The sequence below is a fragment of the Mixophyes fleayi genome, chromosome 1 (genome assembly GCF_038048845.1).
Source record: "Mixophyes fleayi isolate aMixFle1 chromosome 1, aMixFle1.hap1, whole genome shotgun sequence".
In the NCBI taxonomy this organism is placed as follows: Eukaryota; Metazoa; Chordata; class Amphibia; order Anura; family Limnodynastidae; genus Mixophyes; species Mixophyes fleayi.
In genome coordinates this window covers 223,315,622-223,331,646 of record NC_134402.1, presented here as the reverse complement: position 1 = coordinate 223,331,646, position 16,025 = coordinate 223,315,622, and the positions used below count along the sequence as shown (strand labels likewise).

Below are 16,025 nucleotides of genomic sequence, written 5' to 3'. Positions count from 1 at the left end.
TTAGAATTTAATATAGTTTGAACATGATAGGCCAATGTTTTTTGTTTTGTTTTTAACCTCATTATCAACCATATTTGTTGATATTGTGTGACTACAGGTAGCCCTTTGGGTGAGGATGTGGATATCATCCTACAGAGGAGTGAGGGAGGTGTAAGAGCTGCATTTCTTTATGCAAAAAACCTTGCAAAATACATGAAAGATCTGACAAGTTACATAGAGAAAAGAACCATTCTGGGTAAGATGGTGGCAGATGTTATTATTACATGTTTTACCGTGTCTCTCGTTATCCTAGCCTTCAATGTACACTGTACTCTCTCCTCATATTTTTATTTTGTCTGGGCGTATTACATACTTCATATTTTAAATACCAACTTGCACACTCCTGTAATACCGCCTAATGTCCACAACATGTGTCTCCTCCCTGATGTCTTTATGTGTTCCTCTTTTGCCACCATCTAATATATGTGTACACTGGCATCTCACACTATGACTCCTTGTTCGTTTGCAGTCTTATAGTTTTCTTTATGTTTACCTAAGATTCTGACTTCATGTGCATTTTATTACTGTAGAGATGGAATACGCAAAGGGACTCCAGAAACTGGTGAACACATCCAAAGTTGCCCTGACTCAGGAGGTAAGAGGATACAGATAGTGAGAAATGGTGAGAGGGTGATTTGAACATGGTGTCCCAGTGTTATTGTACACACAATAATTCAGTATGGTCTGAAACAGATGCTTTTTTGACTAGGAGGTTGTGCTTTATTTATTTTGTTTTAAATACTTAAAAACTGTATTTTTAATCATATCTGAACAGCGGTTGCCAGAAAAATATTTGAGTGCTTGACAAACAGATAATAAACAAACCCGAAGTGGCAAGCACGACAATTCGCCAGGTGACCTGCGAGAGCTCCATATTTGGGTAAATTTATGGGATTTGCTAATTTGTACAGATAATTTGTTGGAGGATTCTTCACTTTTTTTAATAAGTAGGGCTAGGATATTAAGTCTACCAATGACAATCGGCTACTTTGCCACATCTGAGCCATGTACATCCCTCTTCCCGTTGAGCAAGCCATCTCCCTCCCATGCCCACCGATGTTTGGGACTTCATAGGACATTTCCTATGTTCACATACCAAGTCTACTGATCTAAGACATTGCTTTAATCCCTTCTTGACCAACAGCAAATGGACGAATCTGCAGAATCCACTTTCATGCCACAAGTTTTCTCACAACAACAATCATTATATCTTGCCTAGCTGTGGTACGATGTTTATACTTTTGGGGTACAGACAACTTTGGGATCCATAACAAATCTTACTCAGGATTGCCTGCCAGAATTTAGGACTGTAAAAGGAGCTTCTAATTTGTGCCTTATGAAGTCTTACTGGGGTGAAATAAGTCCTGTGCAGAATGTAAATGAGTTTTAGATTATGCGTTGGGTTTAGGGAAAGTTACGGATATATTTACTAAACTGCAGGTTTGAAAAAGTGGAACAAATCAGATTCTAGTTATCATTTATTTAGTACATTCTACAAAATGACCGCTATAATCTAATAGGCAACATCTCTACTTTTTCAAACCTGCAGTTTAGTAAATATACCCCTTAGTGTTTCTCAATGTATGTGCTCATTGTTCATCAAAATTCCAACTTATATCCTGCTTGACCTGCCTTCCCTCTCTTCTCACATATGGACAAGAATGAAAGATCCCCTCGGAGAAAAGCTATTTTCCAGTTTGATTAATATGGGGTATTCGATTATTGTATATGTTGTAGTTTTTCACTGTTGACTGCATGTCTAAATTGGAGACATTTTGTAAGTGTTGTCTAGGCCGGTTACATCCAGCTTGAAGTTATTAAAATCTTTTTGGGACATTGTCTTTAAAAACTCTTTACATTCAGTTGTTCCCCATATTCGAATATTTTTATACCAAGTCTTTTTACTAAAGTTTTCAGTTTACAAATACAAAAAGAAGATGAACAGAACCACCCAAAAAAAACCTGAAATAAATAATATACTGTAAATACAGCTGCGGATTCTGGGGTGCTTTATAAATAAACTATGATGATAATGATGATCATACAGCACTGGTTAATATTAGTGCAATTATTGTTACTGTTAGTGTTTAGAGGTTTTTGATATTAGCTACACACCATGACATGTACAAGTACATATAACACAGGATAAAGCACAAAATAGATAGAAAGCAATGTTAATACAGTATAAAAAATAGATACTATGGTCCCGATTCATTAAGGAAAGCTAAGCAAAAAATTTAGTAAGTTTTCTTATTCAAGTTTTCTGTACAAAACCATGTTACAATGCAAGGGGTGCAAATTAGTTTATTATTTTGCACATAAGGAAAACATTTTTTCATGTAGCACACAAATACTTGATGGCACACATTTGTACTATCATAGATATGGTCTATACTCCCATCTGCTACTGCTAAGATTATATACGGCCTGTTTGCCTTTTCATATCAAGGAGTGGTAAATCATTTTCATGTCGCCATCCACATAACAAAGCCCTGACCTCACCTTCAATACAGTGACCAATGGCTTGAAGGCCAGGGATTAACTGGGGAGAGTGTAGTACCTTAAGGAAGCTCTGATTCTAGCCAGAGGCAAATCAGCCATTTCATGGTTAGGACTCAACATGAATATTTACTCATACACACTGGTATTCCAATTCTACAGTGTCAAAAGTTTGGTGGCATGTAATGCCAAGGCTGCCTATCTTATTTGTATTCTCATGGCACACTTGCAAGTTTAGAAATAAGATGCCTAATATTAATATATAGAATAGGCATCCCTGTCTTGAAGCCAGTTTAATCAGGATGCACTATTGAAGCTGTAACAGAAGACAAAGGAGCGGCTAGGACCTAGACCAGTATCTTAACATCAGATTTAATAAGTGATCCCAGCCTGGATTAACCTTTCATTGAATTCTATTCCTAGGCCGCTCCAAATTAACTTTAACCAAAATAGGCAATTGATCTAAGATGTTATGAGGTGCATATTCAATGGCAGCATGCTTGGAAGTTAGATGTGAGGTCAGAGTTGTATCAATTCTAGAATATTCTTTCTAGAGAAATCTGAAAATTGCCTAACACTGGGATTTCACATTGCTGAGCATCATACAGGCCCAGTTCCTCTACTGATGCCCCAGAGGCGAACTTAGTGCTGGGAATCTGGAATGAGCAGACAAAAACTCGGCGCACATACATCACCATCCATGAGTACCAGTTCTGTGTTATCATTCAAACATCATATACACATAATGCAACATGATCATTCTTGTTGAACAAGGAGTGCTATGCACTGTCCAGTCTTATAATTTCTTGAGGGCAAGCACAGCACTCCTCACCAGGTATGTGTCCTGTCAGCATAACATGTCAGGTGCATATTGCATTCTCTTTAGGCTGATCACAGCCCTCTTATGTTCCATGACGTAATGGTTAACAATATACTTTCCACCATCTAGATACATATGGACTAGTTCAACTTCCAGGGACCGCCACCAGTGTCTCTATCAATGCTGATAATGTACACTGCCTTATTAAACAGAATCTTCGCTTTGCATATCTGTTTTTTGGGTTAAGTATTATAAAAACATAGAATTTGATGCCAGATAGGAACCATTTGACCCATCTAATCTGCCCATTTTTTAAGCTTTGGTAACATCCAACCCTTAGTTCTTTGTTAGGATATACTTATGTCTATCCCAAGTATGTTTAACTTGCTCTACTGTATTATCCTCTACCACTACCTCTGATGGGAGGCTATTCAACTTATCCACTACCCTTTCTTTGATGTGATTTTTCCTCAAATTTCCTCTGAACCTACTTCCTAATACTTCTCTTCATTTGAAGAATGTTTCCCTCCTGTACTTTGTTAAAACCCTTTATATATTTGAAAGTTTCTATCATGTCCCCCCTTTCTTTTCTCTGCTCCAAGCAATACATATTAATATCTTTTAGTCTGTCTGGGTAAGTTTTGAGCTGTAGGCCATGCACCATTTTAGTTGCCCTTCTTTATACAGTCTCTAATGTATTTATATCCTTCTAGAGATATGACCACCAGAACTGAACACAGTATTCTAGATGAGGCCGTAGCAATGACCTATATAGTGGCAGTATTACTTCTTTCATTCTGCTACTTATTCCTCTCCCTATGCAGCCAAGCAACGGACTTGCCTTCCTCATTGCTTTGTTACATTGCTTACCTGTCTTTATGTCACATGGAATAGTGACTCCTGGATCCCTTTCCTCCTCAGTAGTTTCCATTATAGTGCCATTAATACTATATCTAGCCTTTGGATTTTTGACACCCAAGTGCATGCATTTTTGGATTAAACTGTAGTTGCCATGCTCTTAACCATTCCTCTAGTCTACGTAGATCATTTGTTTTACTCCTGGTGTGTCTACCCTGTTGCATATATTTGTGTCATTTGCAAAACTGCATACTTTCCTTTCAATACCATTTTAAATGTCACTAATAAAGGTATTAAAAAGCAATAGTCCAAGTACAGACTTCTAGGTTACTTCACTGGTAACCTTTCCCTCCTGTGAATGCACTCCATGTACTACATGTCTCTGTTTTCTATCCTGCAACCAAGATCGTATCCATTCAACCATCCTAGAATCCAATCCCAAGCTTTTAAGTTTATTTAACAGTCTGCGATGTGGAACAGTGTCAGAAGTCTTACTAAAGTCTAGATAAGGTACTTCTAAGCCCCCCTTTCTTGATCTATTTTGGAGGGGTGTGGGGCGAAGAAGTCAAAAAAGTCAATAAGATTTGTTTGACATGATCTCCCCCCAGTAAATCCAATGCTGTTTTGGATGCTGTAAATTGCTGGATTTTAGATATTCTACATTTTCTTTTAAGAGTGTTTCCATCCATTTAACTACTACTGATGTAAGGCTCAATGTTCTGTGCAGTTGCTCGCCTCTTCCTTGTTTCCACTTTAAGGTAGTGGGACTACATTCGCTCTTTTCCAGTCCTCTGGAATTACCCCTGTAGCTAGTGACTGGTTAAATATTCTCCTTTTGTTGTTACCAGCACCCTCTTTTAGTATCCTTTCTTTGTCTGTGTAATTAAGCTCTCTGCAGTGACCCAAAGATGCTCAAGGCAGTGCTTCTCTTGTGGCCTGTCTCAAATAAGAAAATAGGCATAAAAGCCTCTCTTCCAAATAACTCTTGCAGTCATTACCTGAGTCATTGCACTCCTTATCCCCTGAGCCCTCTAGGAGACCCACATTGTTTTTTTGCAAATGATTTTACACATCACCTGGTCTGAACTGCCATCTTGTTGTTTCTTGTCTAGACCTTCACGGATGGCGTTTATTTTGTCCTCCCATGTGTCCAACACATGTGTTTAACTCTGACATGCATTCCTTCGGGCTTGTAGCACTGCATGTTATGCCTGACTAAGTGAGATGACAGAGTGTACGTCATGTATACAGGTAGCCAGGGCATCATCTAACTGATTACACTTGTGGGTTGTACTGACTAACTAGTGTTGTGAAGGCTCTCCCTGGTGGCTTTGAAGCCCTGTCTGGGCAATGAAAGGAAATCTAGGATGACTGAAGTAAGCACAAAGCAAACCAAAGCTCTGACTGTGTCCACTTAAATAGAGTTAATTTCTCTGCTGCCCACAATTGTCTCTTGGCCATTATGTAGAGATAGCCCTGTCCAAGATCTACATGTAACTGTTCCCACAGTGATGTTGTTTTCTCTCTCTCTCTATCAGCCATACATGCCTTTCCAGTCCATCTATTCTGTGGCTTTGGAGCAGGATCAAGACCATGCACACGGAGTCCTGCACACAGCATTGACACTTCAGCAGCAGACTTTTCTGCAGGTATATAATCAATTGATGAGCATTACTTAAAATATGCATCATACGCAAAACAATAAATGGCACTAGAATGAACAGTACAGTAATATAACCCCACCACAACATGAGAAAATGACCTTGCTTATGTAAATTCTACATGATGTACTTAAATGTTCTATTCTCTCTGAAGCCAGTGAACATGCGGCGTTTGGAGCATGAGAAACGTAGAAAGGAGGTGAAGGAGCAATGGCAGCGAGCTCAGCGCAAACTGGTATGGGCTATACAACTCTTTTATATCTGCTCAGTACCAAATCTCTGCCCATTTTTGTCAAACACAAGATTTATCCTTCCCTAATTTGATAGTAAACTGTCCCACTTCTGTTAGATGGAGGCAGAAACCAACCTCAGGAAGGCAAAGCAGACATACATGCAGCGCAGTGAGGAGCATGAAAAAGCACAGTACAGTGCAGCACGTGCTGAAGAGGAGCATGGTGTAACTAAATCTATTGACAAGAAAAGGAGAGCTGAAGAAGAAGCCAAGAACAGAGTAAGACTGGGTCATGATCCTGAAGAGTCCATCATATAATTCAGTGTCCAGCTAATCTCGTGTCCAGTATCAACTACATTGAATGTTGATATTGGACAATGACATTGTAGTGCTCACCTTCTAGCTACTATCCCTGAAACATTTCCATCTGCCCACACTTGTCAACTCAGATTGACCACTGATTTCTGATTCTCCAAGAATATAGGAGAAAGAGAGAAAAGTGTATAGAGGGGCACTCATGAGATGTGGGTTTCAAATCATTAAAATATTTAGCCTTTATTATTACAAATTTAAAAATAAAAGAGTATCTTCAGTAAGAAATAAGGCTAGCAAAATAATTAAAATGGGGGAGTGAATGTGTGAAGGAATATAAAACTGCGGATCAACCGCAAAACGCTCTGCCTGCCTGATGAATAATATATTTTACACACAGGTTAAATTCATTATTATTGTTACAGTCCAGGGGGTAAATGTAACAAGGTCCGATTTTTTTCAGCGTGATAAAATCGCGATTTTAGTCCAAAACTCATCAAATGTATCAAGCTGCAATTTTTACTCTGATCTTCAAAATCGTTGGCCATCTCTGGTGCTTTGCTGCGATGTCAAACACTCCCCTGTTAGCTAACTCTCCTGTGTTGTAGCAGCGTGTTCTATAAACACATCACCGTTACACTGTCTGTCATACAGCCGGAGCTCCGGCAGCTGTCTAACCTGTAAAAAATAGATGAACGTTTAACAAAAACAAAAAAGCGTGGGGTCTCCCCTCTATGCACTATTAACCCTAGTGCTGCCAGACTACTGCTGGTTCTGTGAAAATTGAGGAAAAATTTGCGTGGGGTCCCCCCGATTTTCACGGAACCAGCACTAGGCAAACCAGCCGGAGTTTGTGACACTATAGCAGGGGAACACGTGGCAGGGGTTCCCCTGCCATAATGACAAACCCAACCCCAGGCTTTTCATCGCCGGACTGGATTCCCTAGGGAGTGGGGTCCACCGAAAAAAAACGAGCGGGCCCCCCCTCTAGGGATAACCAGTCCATTTCTGAAAGCACTAGGGCTCTTCCTACCCCCATTGGCTGTGGGTAGTAGGGTAATAACGGCGATTATAGTGTGAAAAAACAAACGGACGCCTTTTTGTTTTGTGGAACTACAAGTCCCAGCCAGTCAGGGTGCCATAAATAGTGTGGGCATGCTGCTACTTGTATCACTATAAGCACCAGCATACCCATGGCAGCCAGGGCATGTTGGCACTTTGAGAATCACAAGTGCCAACATGCCCTGACACCCACGGCTGGCTGGGACTTGTAGTTCCACAATACAAAATGTTAAATAAACCATCACACCCTTGTTAAAACCACAACATTTAATAAAAATAATAAACCCACAATAAAGACAGTAAACACCCTCATTTATACCATATATTTTTTTAAAAAATAATAAATGCCCCGATACTCACCACTGATGTTTTCATCTGTCGTCAGCAGCTTTTAATCCTAAAATGGCTGTAAACCAAGTTCCAATTAAATTTGTATCCAAAGTCCGGCTTGTAAAAGTCCAAAATAAATCTGTAATTCCCATAGTCAAGCTTGAAAAGTCCAAAAATAATATGTAGATCAAAAGTCCCTGCTTGTAATGTCCTAAAAGTATTTGTATCCAAAAGTCCCTGCTTGTAATGTTGTCTTTTCTTCTTGGGCAACAAGGCCACCTTGTTGATTGAAGTCTTCTTGTCTTCAGCCAGGAGGGCCTATCTGGAACATGCTTGAAACAATATTTATTTTGAACCTAATATTATTATTGACACCTGGGGGTAAATGTATCAATGTATTTTGCAAATCCAGCGATTTGCTCTGGAGAATTGAAAGTGTGAACCTAATATAATTATTGACACCTGGACTGTAACAATAATAATGAATTTAACCTGTGTGTAAAATATATTATTCATCAAGCAGGCAGAGTTTTTTGCGGTCGATCCGCAATTTTATATTCCCTCACACATTCACTCCCCATGTTAATTATTTTGCTACCTTTTTTTCTTATTGAAGATACTCTTTATTTTTAAATTTGTAATAATAAAGGTTAAATATTTTAACAATTTGTGACCCACATCTCATACACTTTTCTCTCTTTCTCTTATATTCTTGGAAAATCTAGTGTGAGGGTGCACCTCTCAGGCAATAATATTTTTATATTCCCTGGGTGGCAAGTAATCAGATAGCCAAATATAGGGATGTTAAATGAGTTCTTTTGCTTAGTGCGGTTCTTATTCTTCCTAAATATAATTTCTGATTCTTTTCACACAGGCAGAGGAAGCGATGGCCACTTACCGGACATGCATTGCAGACGCCAAGACACAGAAACAGGAGTTGGAGGATGTGAAAGTGAATGTCCTTCGCCAACTTCAAGAGCTCATCAAACAGACAGACCAGATAATGCGCTCGGTACAAAAAAAGTTCTTAACACACTATCACCTAGCAGGCAGCGCTCATCACTTTTACTACTTCTACTTTATTTACCTTACACAACTTTCTCAATAGCGCTCTATGCCATACTTGTTACTTCTTCTGCTCGTTTCTTCATAGTGATATCTCCTATTGTCCTTATCCCGAGTATTTACTAGTACAATTTGAGTTACCCTTATTTATGTTATCCCATCTACTGTAACTGGTACTTCTTTTCTGATTTAAATGTCCTGCTTCTTTTTAGGCTACCATCTCCTATTATCAGAGCATGCACATGGAGACAGCCCCTCTACCTGTTGGGTTCCAGACACTATGTGAAAGTAGTAAGCTGTATGACCTGGGCCAGCAATATGCATCTTATGTCAGACAGCTTGGAGCTGGAGCCGAACCTGAAATTTCCTACGACTTCCAGCCGTACACACCACAGATTACACTGTATGACATTCCATGTCTCTTGATATGCTTCTTGGATCTGTCACTCAATGTTTTGCTATTAAGGATCTGGTTAAATTATATTTCTCTTGCACTCACGGTTCTGTTGATTTTTTATTTTTTTTTGTTCAGGTCACCATACATTCGGACTAGAAAGTCAAGTTTCAACTCCCAGGATTTTGCTTCTGCAGAAAATAAGGAATTTACTGGAGAGGACCGGGTAGTGGAGAGGAGAGGTGAGAAGGAAATGCACAGAGATAATATTAAAAAATAGAGAAATATGGGGTGAAGAAAAAGATAATTGTGGGTTACAGACTAGCAATAGTGCTTTACTGTGTACAGTCACGGCTCCTTGAGCAAGAATTACCATAAATAATTAATTGTCTGCCTGCCCTCTACCCATTTATGCCGGGTAACCTACCCCCTGCCAATATTGTAATATATGCACTTGCAGTCAGATGCCCATATAGGATCTGTGTGGCACTGTGGGAGCTTTGCCCATAATTCATTCATCTGACACTACTTAATACATTTTGTGAATGTTGACTTGTTTAATATCAACAATAGCCTTTTCCTGGCATTTGTGTGCTATTTCATAATTATTTTCCTTTATTTATTTGTGTACTGATACTTTGTTATATTACATCTTGCTTCAATCAACCGCTATAGTTCCATTTAGTCTCAAGTGGTCACATGACTGCTATTTTCACGCAGCTGTACCATAGGCTGTTAGGATTGTAGTTGGCTGTGTTTTAACAGACGGTGTGTTTTAAATTTGTGTTCACACTGTTTGTGTTATGCTTGAAAAAGACAGGATTTGCTCCACTGAAGGTGAAATAACCTGTTGTTGTTTTTTCTTTACAGCTTCCGTGCGTGCTGCTTTCATTATATATCTATCTATATATATATATATATATATATATATAGATAGATATATATATATATATACACATACATATATATACACAATACATACAGCTATATGAATGAAATATATTAAATATTATTGTGACTCGACTCCTTGTTAATTAATGTGGAAATTCATTATTTTATTAGGAGGCAGAGGGCATCAAGTACACAAGTCATGGCCAAGTGCTGTGACTGAGGGAGACACAACGGGTGGCAAAGAAACAGCAGGTACTCAAAATTTGCACATTACTGCAGTGGTAATTTTGACGTTATAAAAATACCTGTAGACACGATTTCATAGTAATCAATGGATTGTATAGTAATTTATGCCAATAACATAGTTATATTTTCATCATGTAAAGTTGAATGAATGTGTGAGGTATTAATTGTTTCCTCTTCAAAGTTTTCTCGGAAAAGCTGATCCAACCTCTCTCACCCACTGAAGATGCTGAAAACAAGAGACTGACATCACTTGAACAAGGTAGTCATCATCTTTGAACCTGAAACTTTCTATTTAGAATCTGCTGAATAGTTTCTGTATAATCAATAGTGTGAATTCATTAGATGAGGATAAGCCACCAGAATACCAGTGTGTTCCACTTGTTGCAGACCAATGACACGTTTTATTGAGCGTTTTTCAGTACTGCATGAACACTTCTGTTAGAACGTGGCAAGAACGTGGCACATTACAGCATTCTATTAATAAAGAAAATTGTGTCTGGGACAGGTGTTCAGGTATTAAAAAAATGTCCACAGAAACCGAACATCCTTAATTGAGTAGTACTGCTATTACCTTTTAATGTATTTGTTTTAAAGGACTACTAAACCTAGTGGTAACATTATACACATTTAAAGAACTTACCAAATAGATAATCCTGTGACCATGTGGGTGGGAAAGGGGCTTGTTTGTATGCACAACACTGTACCTATATGAGAACACTACAGCACGCTATTAAGAGCCTAAATAGCTGATAACCGTGGACATTACAACGATACTGGACAATGGTGGACTTGAGTATGCAGGGCTTACAATTAAAATCCAGTGCTCAAAGTGGATGGTTTTCTGTCTATGTAGTGCACATATTATAGACTATAATCTACAATATGGACCTATCTGCTTAAGGATTCTGACAAATTGATGGTTTAGAAAATCACTTTTGCTTTTTGTTTCTTGTTACAAAGGAACCCGTATAGACTTGGAGCTCAGAAGACCCTCCTGATAACTTTAATATCAAAGCTGGGGAGTGTGTCTGTCTAGCAAAGAGTGTTAAGACACAGTAACTTATTCTTTTATATATTTGTGAATTTTACAAGAAGTCTTTTCATTTTGGAATTTTATATTTTTTTGTGGGTTTTTTTAAATTCAGTGACAAAATATTCATTGGGGGGTATTCAATTGACGGCGGGATCGCCGAAAATCCCGCGCTCGAAAAATATTACCGTTATTACGGTAATCCTGCGTGGGAAAACCGTTAATACGGTAATTTACTCGCTGAAATCCAGCGAGATATTACCGTATTAACGGTAATATTTTTAGAGAGCGGGATTTTCAGCGATCACGCCGTCAATTGAATATGCCCCATAGTATACAAAATCTATTGATCTGGCAACAATGTTATGGATCTCTCTCCTAGAATAAGCAGAAGCATGCCATCTAGTGGTCATTTAACATTTTTATTTTTTTGAACCAATCCTTAAATTGGAAAAACATATCATCATATATCATCACCTAAGTGGATCTAAGACAATATTTGTTAATATACATAATACCCAAAACTCGTGTTGGGTAAAACCTTGTATTCAGCTAAGCAATACCAGCTCACAGAAAGCAAAAAAAAGTTAAGACTTGAGTAACAAATTAAAACAAAATATTGTGCTACTTTTTTCTTACCTAGGCATTAATGGACTCCCTGCTGCCTTGGAGGTACCTATACCTACTGGTCCATTCCGCAATGTTGGTTTATCTCGAGCTGCTCGGACTCACAGGCTCCGTAAATTGCGGACACCAAGCAAATGTCGGGAGTGTAACAGTTATGTGTACTTCCAGGGAGCAGAGTGTGAGGAGGTGAGAGTGGGTATAATTTAAAGCTTGTTGTAGGGGCAAATATATGTGCAAAGGCAAAGAAGGGAAATGCTTTTAACTAGCATAAATTTAATTTAAGCATAAAGATGGGAGATGATGTGGGTGTTTTTTTATTGTTACTGTGTCAACAAAGGGAGCCCCTAAGTGGGAGTAGCATGTAACTCTCACTACAAACACTACATTGACTTTATTGTGATGGGAGGGGGGGGGGGGTGTAGAGATGGTGCAATACAGTTTAATGTCCTTTGCATTTGTAGTCTCTTACTTCATATTTTCCATATAACCCACATTTCTGGATTCTCTCTTCTCTCAGTGCTCCCTCGCCTGTCACAAAAAATGTTTGGAAACTCTGGCGATACAGTGTGGTCACAAGAAACTGCAGGGTCGATTGCTTCTGTTTGGCAGGAACTTCTCGGAGGCATCATTGAGGTCTCCAGATCATGTGCCTTTCCTCATCCATAAGTGTGTCTCAGAGATAGAAGCACGTGCATTAACCATGAAGGTGATACTCCATGGAATATTCCGTTTGTGTGATAATACTAATGTGTTTGTAGAATAGCCATATCGCATGATCATGCCTCCACTTGTTAATATTCACCTTGGGCAACTTGTATAATTAAATTCGGGTTGTGGTATCGCAGGATCTCAACAGCGGGAACGTATGTGCATTACACACAATGCTCCTTCTCACAGTTACTTGTGTGTTAACAGCATGCACAGATTTTTATACTTGTCATTGTCCTGCAGGGTATATATCGTGTAAATGGGGTAAAGACTCGTGTAGAGAAGCTGTGCCAGGCTTTTGAAAATGGGAAGGAGTTGGTGGAACTTTCTCAAGCATCACCACACGATCTGAGCAATGTCCTGAAACTTTATCTTCGCCAGGTGAAATTTAGTAGTTTCCTCTCTTTTCTTTTCTTTAATATTGTTTTTTCCTTTTCAGCTATATGTGAAACTTAGCATCAGCTTTAATAATAAATAGAACTGGTAATTGTAAATCCCCCGTCTTTTAAGTAGTAATATGTTCACTTCTTCAGCTCCCTGAGCCTATAATGCCATTCCGCCTGTATAACGGTCTCATGGGTCTTGCAAAAGAGAGTCTACGTGGGTGTGATGCTGGAAAGGCTTCCAGACTGGAGGACAAAGGAGAAGAGACAGAGACAGAGATAAAGATAATGGTGGAAAAACTGAAAGAATTGCTTGTGGACTTGCCTCATGAAAACAAGGTCACGTTGCAGTACTTGATAAAGCATTTGTGCAGGTACATGAGCTGTTGAAGAGAAGGGTAACAATGCAGCCATTCTGTCTATCTTTTTTTCACTGTGAGGGACAAATGGAAAGGAAACTTTCAGGCTTCTAAATGTATAATATTCGCCCTTGATGTTCATAGCAGTGTTTTATGTATGTAAAAGTAGGTCAGTGTGCATGTATAAGTACATGGCTATACTAACCACAAACTACGTATCCCTTTTGACCAAGTGAATTGAGAGGAGATATGCCAGCAATTTCCAGAAAAAGCTTGTGTGAAGAGCCTGAAACTGTTTATAACATAGGAAAATAGCTTGGAATTGATTAAATTAAATTACAAGTTTACATACAATGTAATATATGGTATTGAAAGTTTAACATTTGTAAACGTTAAAGTTAAAATTTGCCTTTTCAGTGTTGGGTTACGATTTTAGTTGCTCTGTCTACCTTAAAAGTGTGGTGTTGTTGGTTGTAGTTATGGGGCATATGATGTTGCGATCATTGTTTCTTCCATTTTCCTTCCAGAGTTTCAGACCAAGAGCACATCAACAAGATGAGCCCCAGTAACCTAGGCATTGTTTTTGGTCCTGCATTGATGCGACCACGTCCCACAGAAGCCACTGTGTCTCTATCGTCCCTTGTGGATTATCCTCACCAAGCACGAATTGTAGAGGCACTTATTGTTTTCTTTGACCGCATATTCCAGGAGCCTCCCTTGGGCCAGAATAAAATACTGAAATCTAGTGATGTAAGATATTTCAAATAATGTTCCTTTAAATAAACATGTCATAGCTAATTTCTTAACATTGGTTAGTTCTTAAAGTTCACATCTGTTCTGTGCAGGACACCTCTCCACATGGAAGTGGTCCCAAGCTTCACGTCACACCTGAAGAGGAGGTGACTGAAGAGGTGTCGGGCTACCAGGTTGCTTCATTCAGAGGTGAGTAGTCACTTGGAAACTTTTGTATAGAACGGTGGGGTTCTCTAAATATATCTGTGCCATATACTGTGATTTATGCTGTGTCTTGTTTTACATGTTGGGGATCAGTCAGACAAAGTGGATCCTTTTTACCTTATACACAGTGGAGACAGACATCTTATGGGTTGAATTAATAGAATTTTTTCTCTATATTAATATTTCTCAGTCCACTGGGAACAAGTAACATCACTGAGGTGTGAGGTGCCAAGTGACACCATACAATTTCTGCCTCCTCTGTAACAGTTACAACAACACTGGCTGTTGCGAGGGGATTTAATGCTATTTAGTTTACAATTTAGATTTGCAATCTTTTCCACATACTTAAGCCTTATTTTGTCAACAACTGTGTATTTCTGTCTTCAAATAATATAACCTATAGTAGATACACATGGATTCTTCTGATGTGCCTGCGTTAAGCCTGAGCTGCGATCATTGCTCATTCTCTGCTCCAGGTGGGGGGGAAGTTCACTTTCCATCCTTGTTGCTGTATGGTAGCTGGTATTTCTTCTCTTGTGAGACTAATCAGCCTCTAAGGAAAGTCTCTCTCTGTAATAAGTAGTGTCCTCAGTAAACATATGATCACAGCTGCCCAAGTTTCTATTCTACTGGAGGTGTTTCTGTCACTCCCACTATTCTATCACCTTCTGATTCACTGGGGTGGTGGCTTATTTAGTCTCCAACTAAGTTCTGTAGTAGTCCCCAATGATCCTTGCTGGAATGCTGTCCAGATGACAGTGACTTCTGCCAGCTTGAACATACAGAGGCTATAAGTATTCACCGCTTTTGGCATTTTCCTATTTATTTTCTTACATAATTGAATTTCCTCAGGAATTTCTACCACTGATCAACACAAAATACTCAGTCAAGTAATAATAATAAAAAAAATACTCTAAAGTTTCTTCTTCGTTAATTACTAATAAAAATACAATTGTTTATATATTCACCCCTTTTGCTAAAATACACCTATATAAATGCTGGTGCAATCAGTTAGCTTCAGAGGACAAGTAATGAAATGATAATTGATTGGTGCATACATTTAGTGTTCAAAATAAATACACCATTCTCTGAGAATTCCCACAGGTGCATGTTTTCCATATCTCTTTGTTGGACAGGTATAGTCATTACTGACATGTCTACAGGTGGTATAATTATATTACTGGTCACCTAGAAAACATGCATTGTTAGGGAGCCCTGAGGACTGGGTTTGGGAAACCCTGGGTTAGTGTATTTCCAACAAGCTTCATCATGAAAATCAATGAATATTCAATCCTTGAACAAAATTATTGAAAAGAACAGGGCAAGGATATAAGAAGATTTCTGGCATTTCATGATCTCACAGATCATTGTCAAGTTCAAAATAAAGAATTAAAAAAATGGCAACGTTTTTAATTTGCCTAGAACAGGCCATCCTCCAAAACTTCTGTATGAGGCCATATGTTAAGGAGACCATTTTAGGTTAATCTACCATGGCAGAGATGAGGGAAGAAAAACAAAAATAACTTGAGAGCTTTACAAATCTGCACTTTAT

At 38.7% G+C, this 16,025-nt stretch overlaps 1 protein-coding gene across 1 annotated transcript in view; it reads left to right on the top strand.

The window, feature by feature from the left end:
* ARHGAP45 (Rho GTPase activating protein 45) overlaps window positions 1-16,025 on the top strand; it is a 67,790-nt gene that overhangs the window by 49,506 nt on the left and 2,259 nt on the right. Inside the window, exons 7-22 of the mRNA XM_075205913.1 lie at window positions 98-235; window positions 570-634; window positions 5,755-5,865; window positions 6,032-6,112; window positions 6,227-6,388; window positions 8,688-8,825; window positions 9,091-9,281; window positions 9,411-9,514; window positions 10,335-10,415; window positions 10,591-10,668; window positions 12,083-12,252; window positions 12,584-12,772; window positions 13,018-13,155; window positions 13,308-13,531; window positions 14,044-14,266; window positions 14,362-14,458. Coding sequence (XP_075062014.1) covers window positions 98-235; window positions 570-634; window positions 5,755-5,865; window positions 6,032-6,112; window positions 6,227-6,388; window positions 8,688-8,825; window positions 9,091-9,281; window positions 9,411-9,514; window positions 10,335-10,415; window positions 10,591-10,668; window positions 12,083-12,252; window positions 12,584-12,772; window positions 13,018-13,155; window positions 13,308-13,531; window positions 14,044-14,266; window positions 14,362-14,458 — 2,190 coding nt within the window. The remainder of the gene's footprint in view (window positions 1-97; window positions 236-569; window positions 635-5,754; window positions 5,866-6,031; window positions 6,113-6,226; window positions 6,389-8,687; window positions 8,826-9,090; window positions 9,282-9,410; window positions 9,515-10,334; window positions 10,416-10,590; window positions 10,669-12,082; window positions 12,253-12,583; window positions 12,773-13,017; window positions 13,156-13,307; window positions 13,532-14,043; window positions 14,267-14,361; window positions 14,459-16,025) is intronic.